Source organism: Penicillium brevicompactum (genome assembly GCF_028827555.1).
Source record: "Penicillium brevicompactum strain IBT 35665 chromosome Unknown utg000004l_segment0_segment0, whole genome shotgun sequence".
NCBI classification, from domain to species: domain Eukaryota; kingdom Fungi; phylum Ascomycota; class Eurotiomycetes; order Eurotiales; family Aspergillaceae; genus Penicillium; species Penicillium brevicompactum.
In genome coordinates this window covers 481,412-501,689 of record NW_026623207.1, presented here as the reverse complement: position 1 = coordinate 501,689, position 20,278 = coordinate 481,412, and the positions used below count along the sequence as shown (strand labels likewise).

The 20,278-nt window shown below is 48.6% G+C and overlaps 7 protein-coding genes across 7 annotated transcripts; 2 read left to right on the top strand and 5 right to left on the bottom strand.

Moving 5' to 3' along the window:
• Positions 1-289: 289 nt before the first annotated feature.
• N7506_005692 (uncharacterized protein) lies at positions 290-1,317 on the top strand (the record flags this gene model as incomplete). The annotated part of the gene is made up of 2 exons (XM_056954985.1): positions 290-841; positions 916-1,317. 2 exons carry the CDS (start codon positions 290-292, stop codon positions 1,315-1,317), a joined length of 954 nt encoding a protein of 317 aa, XP_056811962.1.
• Positions 1,318-2,802: 1,485 nt separating this feature from the next.
• N7506_005691 (helix-loop-helix DNA-binding domain-containing protein) lies at positions 2,803-3,192 on the top strand (the record flags this gene model as incomplete). The annotated part of the gene is made up of 1 exon (XM_056954984.1): positions 2,803-3,192. One exon carries the CDS (start codon positions 2,803-2,805, stop codon positions 3,190-3,192), a length of 390 nt encoding a protein of 129 aa, XP_056811961.1.
• Positions 3,193-3,860: 668 nt separating this feature from the next.
• Positions 3,861-4,350, bottom strand: N7506_005690 (uncharacterized protein; the record flags this gene model as incomplete). The annotated part of the gene is made up of 2 exons (XM_056954983.1): positions 4,196-4,350; positions 3,861-4,169 (listed from the first exon to the last, which is right to left on the bottom strand). Exon 2 carries the CDS (start codon positions 3,981-3,983, stop codon positions 3,861-3,863), a length of 123 nt encoding a protein of 40 aa, XP_056811960.1. The 5' UTR covers positions 3,984-4,169; positions 4,196-4,350.
• Positions 4,351-5,300: 950 nt separating this feature from the next.
• Positions 5,301-8,231, bottom strand: N7506_005689 (uncharacterized protein; the record flags this gene model as incomplete). The annotated part of the gene is made up of 5 exons (XM_056954982.1): positions 5,301-6,796; positions 6,886-7,244; positions 7,308-7,738; positions 7,790-7,997; positions 8,053-8,231. 5 exons carry the CDS (start codon positions 8,229-8,231, stop codon positions 5,301-5,303), a joined length of 2,673 nt encoding a protein of 890 aa, XP_056811959.1.
• A 1,702-nt stretch (positions 8,232-9,933) lies between these two features.
• Positions 9,934-11,938, bottom strand: N7506_005688 (uncharacterized protein; the record flags this gene model as incomplete). Its single annotated transcript, XM_056954981.1, has 2 exons — positions 9,934-10,409; positions 10,459-11,938. 2 exons carry the CDS (start codon positions 11,936-11,938, stop codon positions 9,934-9,936), a joined length of 1,956 nt encoding a protein of 651 aa, XP_056811958.1.
• Positions 11,939-16,052: 4,114 nt separating this feature from the next.
• Positions 16,053-16,847, bottom strand: N7506_005687 (uncharacterized protein; the record flags this gene model as incomplete). The annotated part of the gene is made up of 1 exon (XM_056954980.1): positions 16,053-16,847. The coding sequence occupies one exon, from the start codon at positions 16,845-16,847 to the stop codon at positions 16,053-16,055; it is 795 nt and encodes a 264-aa protein (XP_056811957.1).
• A 1,061-nt stretch (positions 16,848-17,908) lies between these two features.
• On the bottom strand, positions 17,909-18,452 carry N7506_005686 (RlpA-like double-psi beta-barrel domain-containing protein; the record flags this gene model as incomplete). Its single annotated transcript, XM_056954979.1, has 2 exons — positions 17,909-18,197; positions 18,253-18,452. 2 exons carry the CDS (start codon positions 18,450-18,452, stop codon positions 17,909-17,911), a joined length of 489 nt encoding a protein of 162 aa, XP_056811956.1.
• Between the last annotated feature and the right edge of the window lie 1,826 nt (positions 18,453-20,278).

Sequence of the window (20,278 nt, the reverse complement as noted above, 5' to 3'; positions counted from 1 at the left end):
CCACTGCGAGGCTGCGGGAAGGTTTGGTTGGATTCTTATCGTCCGAAGAGATGGCTGACAAACACAGTGGGAATTTACGTTAGTCATCCTTATTAATCACAACCGGTCATTCAACCAATCCAGTAACGTAAAATAACATTATGTGGGCCGCCGCCACTTGTACATTGCCATACCCTGTCCAATCAATACTCACTGGTGACATACTCCCTTCATACACTCTATCTAAAAGCCGAATTTTTTGACTGTCTGTTTTTGGTCTCGTCTACCTTCGCCAACTATCGGATACTCTATGCTTTATTATTCTATCCGAAGATTGTCCCCGATATTTAGGCCGGCAACTTCTTCGCGACGCTTTCTGTTGCTGCCTATATATTCAAAAAGGATGTTTTCTGCTGTCCCTCAGCAAGTGGTTTCTGATACCGACCGAACAGATGCCTTCTATCGATCCTTAGCATTGTCTCTGGATGAAGATGACACGGATATCCGCCAGAAGTACCGACCATTCCTTCGTAGCAGCAATGCCACTGAGGACTGGGTCAACAACTTAGACCTGGCCACGGTTCTAGACATGGCCGAGCATAGCATACGGGATACAAATGAGAGGCTGAAAGTTCTGGTGCTTTATGGCAGCCTTCGAAGAAGGTCATATTCACGGCTTGTGGCATTTGAAGCCTCCCGTATCCTGTTCCGACTCGGCTGTGATGTACGCGTTTTTGACCCTGAAGGTCTTCCTGTCAAAAATGATAGCGATACAAGCCACCCGAAAGTACAGGAACTCCGAGAACTCAGTCGTTGGAGTGATGGCCATGTCTGGGTCTCGCCTGAACAACATGGCAATCTAGTGAGTTGCCTCTCCTTCACAATTCTTCAATCACTAGGCGCAACAACTAATTACTCGATCTTCCATAATCATAGACCGCTGTTTTCAAAAACCAGATTGATTGGATTCCTTTGACTACAGGAAGTGTTCGTCCCACCCAGGGCCGGACGCTAGCCATTGCCCAGGTTTGTGGTGGGTCTCAATCATTCAATGCCGTCAACTCTCTGCGGATCCTTGGTCGGTGGATGCGCATGTTTACTATCCCGAATCAATCTTCGATCCCCAAAGCATATACACAATTTCCGGATGAAGGTCAACCAGAAGATCAACGACTCATGCCTAGTGGTAACAGAGATCGCCTGGTGGATTGTATGGAGGAATTTGTCAAATATACGATTCTGATGCGCCCTCATATCGGGCTCTTTGGCGATCGCTTTAGCGAACGGGAGGAGAAGAGATCAAAGGAGGCAAAGATGAATGTCGCTACAGCTAGATGAAAGAGCGGCCAATCCAATATTCCTGTGGGTGGCGTTTTGGATAAGTGCTGATCCCATCTTGCGTCTCGGATGGCGAATAGAGAATAGAATTAGGAACATAGAAATTCGACCCAATGTGCATGATTGTGGCGGTTCACCCGATTCCTTTCCTTTTGATGGCTTCTCAGTTTCTGATTGATGTGACCGGGATTCACCTTGGTCACACGCTGGACTTGATTGAATTTGAGTTACCCCAGTCCGTTGCAACTAAAATGACATTGGCCCCTCTTCTTCCAAACGTTGCCTCACAGGCCATCAGAAAGCTACATTAAATTACCAGCAAAATACTTCTGGGCTCAGTAGGTGCGGAATGTAAATGTACTCATGAATAGTGAAGTCTCATAATTCCATATATTCATTAGGTTTCGAAGGTATGTTGTTTGGTGTGGCCACTCGCCAGCCTTTTGGTACTGTCACTGATTGCCAAAAAATAACTTTGAGTACTAGGGCAGCTAGTCTAGTGACTACATCTATTCCATTTGCGCTGAGTGCGACGCTTATGCGTGCATTCATCACGGCAAATCAGTGGATAAGGTGGATACAAAGGAAGGTGGAATGGTGACTCACTCCCGCATGATGATTGGATCATATTTCGTCGGGCAATATACACCCTGGGACAGATGCCACAAGAGTATACCATAACCGAGGGAGATAGCACGGCGTCACTCTAATAACCCTGGTTGGACTTTACAATCGGGCCAATGCGAAAACACAGATATTCATGTTCGGTCACGCGAGCTACTAAGCTGAGAGGCTTATAACCCCATATTCTGGAGCTTCCAGGGCATTTTCAAAGAGTGTGGTTACGTTGTTGACTTCTCCTGGCACTGTTCAGGTCTAGATCCTTCAATTCAATCCGACTTTCGCGGATCCATTGAAAGTGCTCTTCTCTTTTTACAATGAATCACTCAGCATCAATTGAACAGTCATCGCCAAAAACCAAGAATCGAGTAGCTTTGCAGAGAGACACTGAAGATGGAGACGATGATAGAACAAGTTCCGTCTCGTTTTTGACGCTTCCGCCGTTGAGGGTCATTTTAACTGAAGAGCATCGTCTGTCGCACGAGAAAGGTATTCCCGAAGATAGAAATGAGACAGTAACCGGCCGGTATGTACTTGATCCCTAAGAGCGTCCTCAGCTCACGAAAGTAGAGTGGGAGAACATCGTCAGGAAGAGATTCGACCTAGTCCTTCTCGCCCCCCGGATTATTCCCTCGAGCAGGAGGGAAGTCAACATCAGCAAGCCAACAACAGGAAGCGGGGATACAGGCAAATCAATCCTACGTCACTCCCAACTATACAACCAAAAGCCCTCAGAGCACAGCCGAACCAAAAAGGTTGACGTTTCATTCTAGCCAAACTAATCAATATATCCTAACTCCCACGTCGGTAGTTGCCATCCGAACTCAAGTTGCTGCTCTCGTCTCCAAATCAAATTACGCGCATATGGCTCAGACGTCCGCGCCAGAAGTGGAACTATTCTATCCTGACGGATTGATGGCGGACTTTACAGCAAAGCGTCAGCACCGCAAGCTTTCCGAAAAAGCTAGAAGAGACCGCATGAAAACGGCGCTCAAAGGTTTGTCGGACGTTATGTCCCACCGCGCATGTCCCGAAGCAGCTGGAGGTGCATTGCACCAGGACATTAATGGAAACAGCCAAAGCAAAGAGGTTGCGGGCGGATTTCCCTCGGAACATAGCGACAGGGTATCCGTAGTAGAGGCAGCTACTCTCTATATTCACCAGTTACAAAAGAAGCTCGCGGAGACAAATCACAGGCTGGATGAGGCAAGCCATTCTGGCATGGCAAATCTAGAGAAGAAGACGAATATGTAACATTCCACAATTTCCATTGAAGATATTCTGCTATTACGTCTCGTACGTAGCATTATTCTGAACACACGGCAATATGACATGTACTTAAACCGTAGGAGGACAGAGCAGACTTATCGACTATACATAACCAAGAAGCTGCAAAAACCCGAGAGATCAGTCAACTTATCAACGTGAAAGCATAGCAAGGGAAACTGACCCTGCCGTTATTTGGCGCTGAAGCAAGGATGTCACTATATGAAGATGTTAGAATATCAGGGAATGTGATAGGGAAGGAAACGAACTTATATGCTGCTGCTGTTGTATCGAACCCTCACGTCGTGCCCCAGAAAACAATACGCTTCACAGCAATGGATCTCATGGATCCTATGGGCGACTGTGCAAAGAGCTAGTTTGTTGGGGGTGGCATAATGTGTGATTGGTTCTCTCTCACTCCTTTCTCCACCTTGGAGTAGCATAACGTGACCCTGCAACACGCACTTACGAAAACTCACACCATCCAATCAAGAGGCTTGCAATATCTTTGATCGACGTAGCCTATACTTGGAGAATTCCCAGAGGACCTACAGCTCCCAGGGGTTATATCATTGGTCGACTGGCTCTCCTTTCTCCACAATAAGCTTTCACCTAGGAATTGTCGTCCCTATTTGGCTGTTCTGCTGAAATATGATTTATATTGCTGTGACGATTTGGTTGCAATCTTCGAAAGAGAAGAGATTGTCCTCGTCTGTGGGGTCTCCATTCGTTTGCCTATGGAGAAGACTTCTTTTGGGACTTGCATCCCTCCTATGCATATCCTCGTTGGCTTTCTTGTCAACGTTGCTGGCAGCCGGGATAGGGGAAGAAGGGTGCGAAATATTGTCCCGGTGGAGATGCGCTCTGCCTGTTTGAATAGCGTCGAGATCGGTCACTCGATGAGCGGCGGAAAAAGCAAAGTCGCTGGAGTCAAAGTACGTCCGTTCCTTCCGATTGTCAGCACGCTCACAATAAATCACATTTTAAGTACCTTGGGTTTTTCACCCAGTAAGCCTCTACGCGGCCGCTTTCCGTACTTGCTCAAGTAACGTTTCTCACTTTCAGACAATGGCTGAGGGAATATTATTAGCGCCCTTGCTCCAGGGTTGGGTGGGTGTGGAAAGGCCCTACTTCAGGATATGGTTCCTTGCCCCCTAGAGGGACATGACTTGGACAATGGGTTTTTGATTTGGGTGCCAAGCTTTTAGTGGGAGTTTGCGGTGCCATTCTACCTTGAGACCCGAGGAGTATTGTCGGTGGTCATGATCGTTTCTTCGGCTGGTTCTGTTTTTACCCCCTCTATTGAACACTACGTCATATTTACTTTCTTCCGCTCAATAATTGGCCTGAAACGCCGGAAAATTAGTCCGATACCCAGTTCCCAGCTTCCTTAAGTACGACTGATATCACTCCACGTTATAGCAGTCTCACCAAGCCTAGCTACTACACCACGGCAAGCAGATATCCACGACAAGCAGTCATATTTGACTCCAGGATCCATAGGCACGGTCTAGGCACGCTCTTCGTCGCTCCCAGGAGTTGGAATCCGAAGCGGCTGCAGCCACCGAGGTGGGGAAAGCGGACGCCCAGAGAAGGGCAACAACTGATGCTTTTGATGGAACATCGTAGTCAAGTTCTAAGCATAGCCTTCACCAGGTCTCTTTACGTCTGATACTTACGGCTGTGCGGATCTCAAAATTGCAGGGGGCGCTAGTGCAGTCTAATGGCCTGGCAGGCTTGAGACCGCGGTCTTGGAATCTGCTGGGTCTCTGACTCTGTGTCTACCGCCCTCGAGTCGGTGTCATCGAGCCCTAGTACGTAGTCTCATGTATGCAGACTTCAGTTTTAGGTTACATGTCAACAGGCTTCAGCTACGGTTATTTTAATCGCCTTTGATTTAAGTCTTTAGCCTAATATCCTTGATAGTCTTGTGACAATGAACACATGCCCGATTTGGCCTTCGATCCTCTCGAGCCATGAGACTAGTTTCATGAAACCTTTATTGTCATACTAGAACACATTTAATGTTATACACCAATAATCTCAAATTAACCTATCACTCACATCTGATTCCGCCATCCGATGCTACACGATTATCAACTTTTCAGTCTCTTCGACCGACGCAGCGAAGGCTTGACGCGGGCGGGTCGTCCCTTTGCCCGCTTTTTTACTTCCGGCTGCTCTTCCGAGTGGTCGCGAAGTAGAGATGAGCGCGTCGTATACTGTCGATGGGGCCCTGGTTCGGAACTTGCCGCCTTTGCAGCTCGCTTCGCCATTTTTTGCCTTGTAGCAATCTCCGTTGAGCACGGACCGCTTTTTGTCACCCCAGAACCGACTGAAGACATGAGAATATCAGTACCTGGTTGGTTCGACGGGGGCTCCGTGTTGACAGTATGGGGTTCTAGCAAGCGTGGGTCGATATTCGTTATCTCAAAGCCGACAGAGGAGGCTGGAGTCTCAGTCCTTGATCGAGCTTCGGATTCCGAAGATACCTCTGAGCTGTCAACGGATGTAATGGCGCCGCAAACAGGCCGTGACTCTTCTGGGAGATGGCAAAGTTTGATATTGACATCATATGTGTGCACTTTGGCGGCATGAGCCAGAAACTCAGTGACTTTGGCGAACTTTGGCACATGGCTGCAGGCTGCCCAAGTGCAGCTGATGCCGTCGTGCACATGAAGGAAATGGGCGTCGATGAGATGACGGCGAAGAGAATCTTTTCGCTTGGCTGGAAATTTATGCGGAGGAGGATTCGATGCTGAGCGACGAGATTCACCACAACAGATGATGCAAACATCGGTTGGACATTGTTGAGCATCCTCTTCAAAAGACGCTAGTTGTTCGGACTGTTCAATAGGTCTATTTCCCTCCTCATCGAGATCCCAATTAACTCGATTGCCTCGCCTGCTCGGCTCGCAAAGCTGTAGAAGTGCAACCATGTCCTTGGTAACCTGAATGCGTCGAGTAAGTAATTTGTCCTCGTCAAAATCTTCTGCTTCAGGACCGTAAAAGTTCTCCACAAGCCGAGCTCGTTCAGGAAATACGTAGTCCGGGATAGGGAGCTCCCAGTCTTCTTCAGCGGAACTATCAGCATCGCGTTCCTCAACATCAGATTCGCCGAGAAGCATTTGCTTGATCTGTCGGTCAACTTCAAGCACGGGAGCATTATTAAAATAGTCCTTTCTGGCTGTCTCGCGAGTTTCGATCGCCAATGTTTTCCGAAGTTTGGCCAGGTCTTTTTTGACAGTCTCATGCCTTTGGAAGAGGTGTGGGAAGGTGTCACGGGCGTTCTTGATTGTGCCAGCCACGGACCGCATCTCCGCCATAAGCTCTCTTTTCTCGCGTCTTAGTTGCAGAATTTCAGGGTTTTGGCAAATAGCACGTTTATGAGCTTCGGTAAGATCAGATGGTGCCGATAAATCTCTCTTCCTAAGCATGCTCCCAGCGAAGCTTACCAGACCTTCTTGGGAGGGCCGAAGAAGAACGACATGCTGAAGGTCGCGCGCAATAAATTGTGATTGGTAATGCTTTTCAAACACCGCGTCACCAGACTGCCCGAGCACCCTTTGTCGTTCCTGGCTGGTAAAATTTTCTGCGAGTAGATAGTCAGCTCCGTTGCGAGTGATATCATCTATCATGGCGAAAATGAATTCATCATATCGCGTTCAGCAAGTGACATACTGTTGACTTCATTTGCCGTCCAGCGGCGGTAATTGTAATGCCCAATATCGTCTTCAAATCTAGCATCTCGACCCAACTCCTTGAGCGCCTGCCGACTTGAATCATAGGTCATTGGCAAAGACCCATCGAGTCTGTAGCCGTATGGAGTACGTTCAAGACGTCGAAGGAGAGGCACATTAAGAACCTCGGGCTTCCACCGGAGGGGAAGAGATGAACTGCCTCTTGGAACTCGTAGCCGCCAAATGAGCTCCGGTGTGAGGTCGGCATTGGCAAAAGCTCCATCGCGGAAAGCGAACGCAATGATCTGAGTTATCGGGCAATATGCCAGTTGATAATCGCCGTGCATGAAGAACTTGGTTCTGTTGGCAAGGATCAGTATCGAAGTTGGTTCATGAGAAATTCGAATCAAAATTTCAGCTTACCCATCAGCGCCTTCCGGTCGACCTTTGAGATTGCGAAACTCGATGATGGCACAGAGGACATCACGTTTACTTTGAAGGTCTTTCAGGTAGAAAAGTTCGATATCGCGATAGCAGACCGAGTCCGGAAGATCTTTCAAGGAAATGTGCTTTGGAAGATCACTCTGGAAGGTGTCATCCCGTTTGCGTTTGCCCAAAACTGGATTGCCAAGCGACGAGGTATCTTGAGGAAGCAAGACGCCAGGTCGCGTGCCTGTAATGGCGGACCAGAGCTGGACTGTAGCAAACTGAACAATCATGCTCCCGTGACGAAAGAATCTCGAATGGACCCAGTGATGCCGGTAAATCACACCAAAAGCATCCACATCTAGAGTATTTTTGTCCTTTGTTCGTCGGGGAATTTTGCGCTCGGCTGGGAATACACCTTCGAGAAACTTTTCCAAGGTAAGCATACTCTGTTTAGGAACAGACAGGATATAACTTACTCGTCGCATCTGTTGACGGGCATCCTCACCGACGCGGCGACGGGCGAATAGCTCGAAGTATTGACAAAGGCGTCGCCAGTATTCATCATATGACTGAAGCAGTTTCTTTCGTGATGTTTTGAACATCCAATCAAAAAAGTTCATGTAGATCGTCTGATCCTCCAAAAGAAGAAAGTCCACATAATCCTCGTTCGATTGAATGCAATATCTATTCCCGTGTTATTCTCAGTCACAAGACTTTTCCCGACCAAGTGAGCACTCACTTTCGCCAATAACGTTCGACGACAGCGATGCCTTCTAAGGTCTTTGGCTTAAAGTTTGGAGGGAGCCATCCAAGACTGCGAAAATGCTCCAGTCTGGCTCGAGTTTCCTCGCAAAGAATGGGATCAGTCCAGTATTGGTGCTCATCAGTTTGAGCTGGATGTACAGGCGTAGGTGCCATGGAGGAGGTCAGATACAAAGACCAGGGTGGAAAATTCGTGATATGGGAAACGACAACGTCAAGGTCGGCTTGAGGCGTGGGCAACGAGGATGAGAGAATGGGAGGTGCGATGACACCGGAAGGGAGGGAAGGCGAAGCATCTTATAGGCGCTCAAATGAACTGGGCGAAAAGGGAGGGGACTTAGATTCAGCCGAAGGGGAGCCATTTTCGGCGTCGTCTTGGTCGCCAGTGGAAACGAGGGGAACAACTGTGCAAGTCGAGCGTCAACATCAGGACCGGAGGATGACTAACAGTACTAGGTGGGTGCAGAATAGTGGTGTTACAGGGCAGTGGGCGGTCAAGGGGCGGCTGGACATTCAAAGTTACGGGTGGAAAGGAAGCCGTTTCTGGCGTCAAAAGTGGTCATTTTCGGCGTCATTTTCACAGGTCCTCATATTCTATATGACATCTTGATTGTAGAGACCTGGGAAACCAATGCATCTGTTTTCGGCGTTATTTTCTGGTGGTATCGTGCATTGTCTCCTTTTAAACTCTTCGACTGTTATTCACCTTCTTCACCCTAGTCAAACTTGACCACAACACCCCGCTCATTATCGTCAGAGCTGTCTCAGGGGTCTCAAAATAGTCTCAAAATGGCCCTAGGTTGAGAGATCCATGAAGCCTGATTTTAAGACGAGCAGAGTTCGATCTCCTCAATTGGGACATTTCCCATATCACCTAGGTTGGCGTCCGGGTGCTAGGTGACCTGGTTTGGCATGGCTACTGACAAGCCCTTGCTCGCTTGTGTTCTCTTTCACTTCCTCTCTCTCGCCCGTGTGTTGTTACTTTATATGAAGCGTGAATCTACTGTCTCCAGCATGTTCCGCTTCTTCTTCGTAGCTCGCTCTGTCATCACCTAATGGGAAATCTTGAAAACAAAGATCGATGGCACCATGAGAGCAAATTTCAGAGCTAGGCACTCGGGTAGAGCGTGGCGTGAAGTATCCAAGATTGAACTATGATGAACTGCTACCTAGATTTTCCAAGACCCCTCTCGATTAATTTATATAGTCAACAGACAGCTAGATGAGCTAGCATGAGGCATCGGCCGTATTACTGTCATTATACCATCATTACAACACGTGGGGGCTGTACCTCTGTCGGAAACATCCTGTAGACGCCATGGCTCCGATGCTTCCACATGATATAGATCAAACGTCATTGAATAGTGGGAGCTAATTGCGATGACGCTTCAACTCAAATGGATGAAGTGGGAAATTCGTTGCCAGGGCCACTGGGGACGAGAATATCATATCGTAGATAGGACAAAAGGGGCAATCACCAAAAGTAAGGGCGGGCAGAAAGTAGATGCAGCGCCCGTGTAAGTGTGATCGGTGGGTGTCGAGAGTGGGGTCGCGAGGGAGGTGGATTTCGTGAGGTGCAGAGAGACCGATGTCGTGCGCTGTGGATCGTATTGACTGGTCGCGATCGGCCTTCTGGCGGTGCCAAACACAACCGGCGTGCTGGTTGCTGCCTTGCTGAACGGTCTTATAGGACGGATGGCGGAACTGTACCCGTTGACAGGGCGGGACTGACTCGCCGAAGTGGGATGGGAAGACTCTTCGCAGTAAAAAAGGAACTGTTGGAATTCGGGAAGTTCTCCATTCCACGATCGGGATAAAGGGACCGAATCCACGCAGGCTCGACAGGCACGAACCAGAGTCAAAAAGGCCGAGTCCGAGTCGCAAAGATCATCGGTTTTGCCGCTCGACTCGGCTTCGAGCATTGCATTGTTGCACGCGACATAGCATTTTCCTGGTATTTTGATCGACCAGTCTCGCCTCCACCCCCGGCCGCGTCGTTCATATCGAATATATCATAGCCCAGACCGAATTCGGTGGGGTTCAAGTTGAAATAGCCGCGGGTGACGTTGTAGTGTTCTATCCGCTCGTATGACGCGGGGGGACCCGAGAGTACAGGAAGAGTCAGCGTGGGGCTTCGTATGCACTCTTCCGGTCGACAGTAGTACGTGTCTGCGGGCGGTCCAGCCTCAAAATTGCATTCTCCGTCCGCTGATTGTTTGGATGGGTTGCAGAGAAGACTAGGCGGACACCCCCAGGTATAGTTTTTCGGGAGGGGTGCCAAAGGCGTGAAGGTTGGGTTGATAATTCTGCTTGGGCAGATAGAGAGCGAAGGCGCTGACTCTGTTAGCTAGGTTTCTCCTCCCGGGGACTTGGCCTCTCCCACCTGATAGGGAAGTGGTCGGCAACGCCGACTCTCCGATCCCAGCCGTCTCTGTCACTTTCCCAGGGCTATTTCCCAGCAAAGAGGGCTCACCTGATGGGGTGACTGGTGTCTCCGTCGAGGCCGTGGTCGCCGATATCTGTGTCTTCGGGGCCCCCGATACAGCTTCCTGGGACGGATCCGTGGCCATTGTGGCCGGTGGGTCCCCTAGCTCCCCGATACTCGACCGGGTGCTCGTGTCCGCAGTGATGAAGCTTTGAGTCTCGAGCTCACTCCAGGTCTTTTGATTATCATTGGTGAAAACGGTTGTATAGCCTGGCTTGTTTCGGACCGCCTCACCTGCGGAAGCCTCCGCGTTTGTACTCAATCCTGTAGGGCTGTCCTCTAGAGATAAAGTCACATCAAGTGTCTCATAGACGATTCTGGTCACAGGTTGGACTGCATTACTGTAGTGATTAACAGTGACGGTAGTGAACCTGTCAGGAGACGAGTCCCCACTAAGGATAGCTGGAGTGCTGACTCTTGAATCTGTGTTTTCTGCTCTCGGAAGGGTTTCAGCAGATAGGATTGTTGAAATATTACCCAGTAGTACGATGCCTGGATCAGAGGAGGCTGATGATACATCCGCCACTGTAACGCTACTGGTAAGGACCGTGTTTCTCCAGTCCGTAGGCGTTGTTGCTCTGTCGGCGGTGACCACGCTGGGAACCACCGAGATGACGGTTTTCGTATTCGTGCCGGCTTCTGTGATCACTGATCCGACCGTGACGATGCTTGGAACTGTCGTATATCTCCAATCTGTCACTGTTGTTGGCCTGTCGGTGGTGACCACGCTGGGTACCACCGAGATGACGGTTTTCGCATTCGTGCCGGCTTCTGTGATCACTGATCCGACTGTGACGATGCTTGGAACTGTCGTATATCTCCAATCTGTCACTGTTGTCGGCCTGTCGGCGGTGACCACGCTGGGTACCACCGAGATGACGGTTTTCGTGATTGTATCGACTTCTGTGATCACTGATTCGACCGTGACGATGCTTTCAACTGTCGTGCTTCTCCAGTCTATCACTGTTGTCGGGCTATCGGTGGTGATCACGGTGGGTATTACCGAAACGACGGGGTTCGAATCCATAGCGGTTTCAGTGGTTATTGGCTCGATTGTGCTTGTTGTTGTCGCCATAGCGAAGGGCGAGGAGGTTGGCAGCGAGGAGGCTGATGTAATACTCACGTCGGTACTGACAAACGCCGTGGAAGAAGTTTCTGTGCAGGTACAGTCAGTCGTATCTGTCGATGTCGACGTAACCGTGATGGTGATTAAGTCCCTAGCAAGGCGCAATATAGAGCGCTTTGTGATTACCGCTACCCTCTCTTGTTGGCACCGTGGGACTGGTTGGTTTAGTGCAGGAGGAGCCGGGTCCGCGGCAATCAGAGCTCCTGAATACTGCAGTAACCCAAGCACGACCAGCACGAGTCGACGATGCATTTTGATTGATGGAAAAAGTAAAGAAAAGTCATTTGCGTGGCTACATATCTTTATACTAGATGATCCCACCATTGGCCCGGAGAGGTATGATGTGACCTGGGCCTTGGAAAGGGTTGAAAAATATCGGTTTCACACAAGAGTAGCGTCAACATCATAATAGGAAGACGTTATACCAACATAATGTCGGCGTGGGTGTTTACTTGGTTTACAGGGTCCCTGCTAATGTAGGTAGATCTAGATCTCTCTCACTCCTTCTTTCTTCAGGTCTGTGCATACATACTTTTTCCCGTCACATCACGGTCTCACAAGCTTCAGAGCATTTTTATGGAATGTGAGAACAGATCTCAGTCATCACCAGGGAATATGTCGATAGACACCAGGCCTAGCTTCATACTTGATATGGCTAATACCACCAGCCGTCCAAGATGTAAGAGGCTGGGGTACGGTGGCTTACATCTATGGATTATTTGGTTTACTCGCAGCCGAGGGTCACAGACTCTTTCACAAGACAGAAATTCGCATCTAGGCAGAGTAAAGACGAGTGTTGACAATTAACGCTTAAACATGCTCAGGTATGCTGCAATTGCAAAGGATACCAATCTTGCTGTCAATGCATTTCTAGACGACAAGGGAAGGTAAAGAGCGTGACCTGTAATGAAACCATATATTGCGATACATACCGGTGGATCCATTGTGGAGATTTGTATTTTTCTCCAACTCGGAGAAAAATTTGAAGAGACGGAGTGCTGATTGCGCATTGCGAGCCTTGCCTAGCATTGACAACCCTATATATGTCAGAATGAATGCTTTATACCACACCCTGGGTGCCATACCCTGTGTGGATGACAGTACGGCCAGGCTTTGTCTACCGTATCGGTTTCCTGATGCTATATACCACCGGGAGACTTTTACGTGATGGTCGTGTACTCTCCCGCTGAACGGCCTGGTGGCGGACGCCCCGCCGAATTGAATTCGGGCGTCTCGGCTCCGTTGGTCGCCCTTCTGTGGTGCGCTTATTGTAGCTAGTGGCAACTGATGCGGTAATATTTGGGGACGCACTCGCCGAAGTTGTCGGCTTCTGCGATTTCCCAGTCGACCGCGGCTTTTGCGGGCTCCCCAAATCCTCCCATATGGCGAATTCTGTGCTGGGGGTTGGTGTCATCTTGGTGCGGTATCAAAGCTGTTATGTGGGAATTGGAATATCCGTGGGCCTCAGAGACAGCGTGTTGAACAGTCAACAGGAGACGATGAGCGCAGAGAGCTAGAGGCCCACCTGGGCACTTGGGAGACTTTTATCTGTTTATATGTTTTGCCTTACTTTGCCTCGCACTTCCAAGGTTGTACCAAAATATCACAGGTCCCCCGTGGAAACAGAATCCTGGCAGATTTCCTTATTTGGGCCTACCTCCCGTTCGACTCAGGACCCCGATTTGAGTACTTCGCCCGGCGTATCGGGACATCAAGCTTATTTTGCTGCGGGCAAGGAAAACAAGTGAATTACCAAACGTCCAATGTGCCCGTCTTTCTATGACATATCGCAGAGCATGCCCCCATTCCCAACATTTGATCTCCATGATAAGCCAGCCCTGCAGTCTATAGGTTTTTATTGCCGTTACGATATGAGGGAGCATACTACATGGAAGCACAAATTGAGAAAACGATGGCTCAAAGAAGAAAAGACATCCGGGGCTTTCAATGCGCAAAGAGGGTACAAAGACGACAAGTGATTGAGATTGCGCAAACGAGCAATGAGTGAGGTTCCATAAAAAACAAGCGATAGCTCGCTCAATCATACTCAAATCTTCCTGGAGATTGGACATTCTCCCATATATTCGACAACCCCAAGGTTGAGACTTAGATTCTTTAGTGACGGTGAATTTATTGTGTTCGAACGAAAAAGCAAATCACAGATATTTTCCTGCAGCATAGGATGGCGTTAGGAAATAGGAGCAGCTGGCTTTTTAGATTTGTTGTATGATTAAGATCTCATTTATCAGGCAAGTGTTGCAAAGCGTTGGGAGACTCCGCTCAAAGCCAACATGTTTACCAAATTCTACTCCACCGCTTGTCGGTTAGATCATTACCCAACCAGAATCTTTCAGTCAATATATCGATTAAAAGTATACATTTAGCCCATCTGGGAAGAATCCCATAGAAAAGAAGAGCAGGTAGCATACTAGTCCACTTCCAGCGCTTATCATATTCAGCTGCTCGCACCACCCAACGAATAGGGGGACGTTTTGAGTGCACTCTCAGGAGCACGGGTCTATTCAGCAACACAGAAGCAAGAGCTGCCCCAGATGAGCACAACACGGGGGAAAGATCGGGAAGTCTCAGTTGGAAGTCAGGGATCAAAAGGCTTATCTCTGTGAACTAGGATCAACTGCCTGATAAATGACTAGTTAGCATAGCAGCTGATGAGATATTATTACAGCATGTCCTAGTGCCCAGCAGGCCCTTTCGATGTTTACTACATTGCTGCTCTGCATATTACACTGCTTTTCTCGCCGATTTTTGAAGGAGTATTTTTTTATAAATTGCCATTTCTTGATTTTTGTTGATTTATCTCTCTCGCCTCCTATTTCTACATCATTATTTATTAGTAGAATACAGTAGAGCCACCTATATATAATAGATAACGGGGGTTTACTACAAAATGAGATTTCGGCGAATGACAAACCCATTCATCGCCCAAACAACAGCCTGTAATTGGTCGATACTATACCAAACATCACGTAAACTAATCTACTCATAATACAACACATGACTAGGTTTCCCAAAGTATATCGCGTGACTATTTTCTAAGCGGGGGTCTGGGCCCTCTGGGGGACGGCAGCCCCCCCCCCGTGTTAACTAATTTCTAACTTCCGGTCCTTAAGACAGGGAGCCCAAGGGGCTTCTGCGGCCTGCCTCCCGATATCAATAGGATTCCCAATCATATTATTAAGTTTACCTCAGAGTGATTAACCTTGAAGAAAACCTACTAGATAGCTCACTCCGCGTGCCGCCAGATCCCTGGTATAGAACAGTGAGAGAATAAGAGGTAAGTAAATAACCATAACGAAAAAAAATTGAATAGAAATTAACTCTTAATTTAACTCTTAATTTTACATACACGGATACACAAGGTGGCAGAATCGCAATGTAGCAAAGTGGCGAAAAACGAAAGGGCCTACCGGGCACTAGGACATGCCGTAATAATAGTGGCATCAACCCGTGGACCCGTGGACATGGGGTCCTAATACAAAAACGACAAATGATGATCAATCCACTTTACTAGGGCGGGGTTAGGGGGATTAGGAATCCATAATATGGGACATCAAGCCTCGATTCACAACTTGCTCTGTACGAGATTCGAGGTCCGACTCCTCGGCACATGATTGGGAAAAATCACCAGCGCTTCTCTCTCTCCTTCCTTTCCCCCTTTACAATAGAAGTCAAAAACAGATTTCCCCCCGAGCCAACACACGCTGCTCCAGCGTTCCACTTGGGACGAACCAAGCCAAATTAGGCTAGCGAGGCCTTGTCGCTTGATGCTCGGGGCATAACGATTGGCTGTGCCAGCGACCTGAGACCGAGCTACGATATTCAAATCTAAGTCTCCAGGGCTTTCCGAGCATATGTGTCCCACCCACAGTTATTTTAGGTCCCACCCACAGTCTGAGCGTGCGATTAGGACGAAACGTGGGGCACTGTGGGTGGGCACCTGCTTTCTGGGGCTTTCCTCTACAGTGGGGCCCTGAGAAAGAAAGGGTATGTGTCTCAGGGAGATCTGTTTTCGTCTTTTACTATAGTAGTCCAACACATGACTCTTCTATTACCACAGGGTGCGCCAGTCACTCCTCAGATGCGGACAATGTGGCTTTGACTTTTCCACCATTATATTTTTCGATAGCGGAAAGGTCTAAGTAGATTTCCCGGGACACAAAATCGCAGACCAAACTCATGGCCTCCGAGATGATCGTAGATCTGCCTATCCGAGGTGGGTTTCGATCAATGCCCTTTCGACTGCGTGCTGCATCTGGTTGGTTCGGGAGAGCACGGAGTCTGCGATCTGAAAAGATAAACTTGGAACGATTCGAGATGGGGATACCCACTTGCCATACTAGAATAGTCAACACCCGTCCGGAGACGATCGGGCTCGTGCGCAGGACCGACACAAGCAGTGCTGGTTATTCTCTCCGAAATAGTCTTTTGCATAGAATACGGTAATCTCATCATCGGGTTGGATGTCTTTCAGGGCCACAATGATGGCCCTGCGCCCTTTAGCCCATATAATCTCGCAATTTGCGTGGCAGTCGTGGTTGACGAATCGAGCAGGGCCGAGAAACATTGCAAGGTCTTGACTGCAAGGTGACTGGAGGATGCTAAAGTCTTTACCCGCCTTTTCGAGTTGCAGCTGGTCTTCTGTTGTCAAAGGCACACAGATCCCGCTGAGGAACTGAATTGACTCCCCCGCTGTGAAGGCGCGCGTCGCAAAAACCGCAGCTTCAGGGTGCGTACTAGGAAGATGTTCAGACATGGCAATCTGAAAAGAACACTTGGGGTTGTAGATTTGAAGATAGCTTTTCAGCTGCGTGCTGAACCACTTGAATTGTGCGTCGGCGGTCCCGCTTACTGGAATAGACCCCTCCAAGCAAGCTATTTGTACGATGCGGCGATGGATTTGATGGATGTCAAATTGTCCCTCGGCGCCAAGGATCTTCGACAACACTCTCTTGCGGACGGGTCGACGCGGCAGATACGCTGTGGAACTCTTACGCGTCTCTGCCGGAAAGTTGACCTGTCGCAGCGTCATCCTGTCGATAAGTAGATCTAGCGCGATGTCATCCAGTTGCGCCAGCTTCGCCGGGCTGAGATGCCGAGGCTTGCTCTGGACTCTAGAGCAACGTCGGCTTGTGTCTTTCATCGCAGTCAAGGTCAATCAACTGGCAAGCCTGCGAAGACTTCCGACATAATATATCTTCGACCTTGCGGCCAGTCACACAAATAAGGATGAGAGCCAATTTAAGGAGTCCCTCAATGGAGAATAATAGCTCACTATGAGCGATGAGCTGATGCTGGATTAGTCCTCTCGCACTCAAAGGGCTTTGGGAAAAAATAACTGTTGTACGGAGTAGCTTGGGATTCCTCGCAAAATATGAGTGACGGAAAAGGCTCGCCAAGTGTCCCGTGAGGGTCAGTTGTTTTGAGAATGCCGTAAATAAACTTTGGACACTTTGCAATGCCTTGATTGAATAAACAATCCATTAACAAACAGGTCATAGATAGCAGTCCTCCACGTTTTACTCCCCCCCCAGGCCAATCTCTGGACCGAATCGCAACAAGTCCCTCCGCTTGGCCTTGTATAACCCTGTCGGGCTACTGAGAGCCACACTCGTCTACTTGTGACTCGGGGCAGAGTCAAGCATCGAAGCATATTGAAACATCTGTGTTAAACCCTTTTTAGCTGAAAATGGCTCCGCGAACCGTATCGCTAGGCATCTTTGGCTGCTGCTTCACCCATCATATGACGGAATATCGTGATCTGTGATCCCTGTACCGCTATATTTACCAACATCGGCGAACGCACAGCGCAGTTATCACAGATTAGAGGAGTCGAGCAGGCCGAGATAGTATACCTATTTTTTCAAGGTATCTTGTCAATCTATATGGATGTTCGTGCCATCGAGACGACAATTGAGTCTATGTCAGTCATAGAATTGTATGTAGTATCACCTCTCCCTTTATTTGATAAAGCAGAGGAAGGATTGGTTACGGAAGAAAACCATCATCAAGCATTTATACTTGGCCCAACAAATTATGGGCAAAGCCATGGAAAAAGAAATCCTGATTGTAGATTTGCAAGATTGTGCTGAGGAATCCTTGTCGGATACTATCTACCGTTTTCACTGCCACTTTCCCTTGGCCCTGATTACTCAAGGATTCTAATTCCAAGGTTGCTGCGACCCATTCCCGTACGATTCAAGGCTATTGGGCATACCACTCGACTCCGTGGACACGTCCTTCGTCAAGCGGCGCAAGTAAGGCAAACAGATGCCGCGACAAATCGAGAGATTGGTTGTCGCATCCCATGCATTTGTCAACCACAGTGCCCCGGAAGTCAGTTCCGTGGAACTTGATGATAACAGTCCGCCCACAGTCATCGTCCGTCATGATCCCTTGCGGCAAGGCCACAACATCCTCGGAGCTTCCATCGTTGGTGGTGCCACACGAGCTGGGATTGAGTACGCTGGTGGCAGTGTCATAATATGTGGCGCTGCCATTGCACATGGCATTACGCCCACAACACCCTGCATATGCATCACTATCACCAGCCATTGGCAGGTTGGTATTGGTGGGCGAAATGTCCGAAGAAGACTTGCTCACTGATATGGACGGGTCCGCAGGGACGACAAGTGGGACCGACGACGTAGCTATCCTTTCCAAACCCCACACGCTCGGACTTGTCGAACAGGATGCCGACGATGTGCACGGGGAATGGCCGGTCATGCTCTCGGGAAGACTGCGACATCCCTCGGTAGGGGTTGCTCTTATCTGTGTGATGAGTTGAAAGCCGGCCAGGAGAACATTGGCGCGGAAGCGCTGGAAAGCAGGCATAATCCAGCTGGACGAGACAGCCTCTGTCAGAGCTAGGCTCGAACAATCAACTTTATGCCTTTGGCATGACCTCGCTCTTTCACCGTGGAATGAATCCACATTTGGCACTTATCTTGCTAGGGTGGCGTCGATAGAACCCCGGCTATAGACCTAACTTCAAGAAAGATTGTCAGGGATTTGAGAGCAGTTGTTCCATTAGCCAAATCGATTATAGGGAACGTTCTAAGATTCATTTGCAAAAACTAGTCCAGAAAATGGAAACATTTATCACTTAAACAAAAAAAGACCCTGTTTCCAGGTTCGTCCTGGGAGAAAGGATATGTCATTGACGATATCGTTTTGGCGACAGGTCGGTGTAAATCAATACTACTACTACCGCTGTAAGCAACTCTTTGCTGCCTTGAAGATTTGAACTGTCAATCGTGAACATAGAATTTGTTGAAAGATATTCATTGACACTTCCAGCGCTAGGGATTGCTAAATTTGCCATCAAAGTGGTTTCCAGCCAAGTACTCGACCGGTTTGCAGATATATTTGTGGCCGAAGAGGCGTCTGGTTTCAAATGGCACTCGGGGTGAAATTGGTCCTAGGTATTAATCTATACATGAAACCGTTCCTCGTGGTGAGGAAATCACATGTGTGAACGAGTCAGCCTCCTGACTTCGACAGGATTATTTACGTGTCTCGATCACCACACCCAAAAATGCCACTGCCGATTGCGCTATTTCCCAATCCATGGATACATCGTACCATCTCGACCATATTCTGTTCTGTGCGGCGAACAAATATAACTGCAGCCAGACGCTCAAGAGAAGTTTACAACCCTTTTAAGCAAAGAACGATCCGGGGAACTGAGCTGCGTAGAATGCGGGTAACTATTCATCGGTTGTGCGTCTGCTGTGCGGATCAAAACACTCGGATTTCCAGAGCTCGATTCTTTACCGAGGATCCCGGGTCCTGCTACGTTGCAGCTTGGTCCCATATGCTTCCATGCAAGAGGAAGATCAATGTTCACACTCTCTGCGATGGCTGCCTGGGGAAGGAAAAGGGGCTCTCCAGACATGAAGCTGATATCATTGGAAAACGAAGAGCCCAGTTCGAATTCAATGACCGAGCTACCTGGATTCGACGGGAGTGGCATTTCTGGATGGTCAGCTCGGAATGGCAGAGTCTAGAAACGAGATTAAAACGCGATGACCATCTGAGACTTGAAGTGGGCCTTCGCGCTACACTTCAATAGGGAGAGTCGAGCGGTCCGCCAGATCATCACCATGCGCGATTGAGGCTAAGAGAGATATGGTCCTTGCGGTTGATGAAAATGTCACCTTTCAAGGTCAGGTTCCAAGGTTGCAGAGCGGCTAAAGGTGTCAAGTGAGCGATTGTCTATGGAGCCTGGAAGTCGAAGGTCGAGTCGCGGGAATATACCACTGGGGCGAGAACATCATTTGGTTTTCTTTCTATGATACAGTGCAGACTGTTAGACTATCATTTCCTTCCATGTCAGAAACACAGAAATGCTGTTTCAAACCTTAGTCACATGGAACGCTAAACCTCCAGGGCTTACATGGCGAACCCTGTGTTTCACATTTTGTCTAGGGCTTTCTTGCATGGTAACAAGAATAAAAGCAATAAACAGTATACATATATAATGTTACACGTCTTAAAAATTCTTTTCTCGATATCCAGAAGTAACAGACCAATTTTGAATTTATTCACTCTCAATCCTCCCAGTGTTGCAAT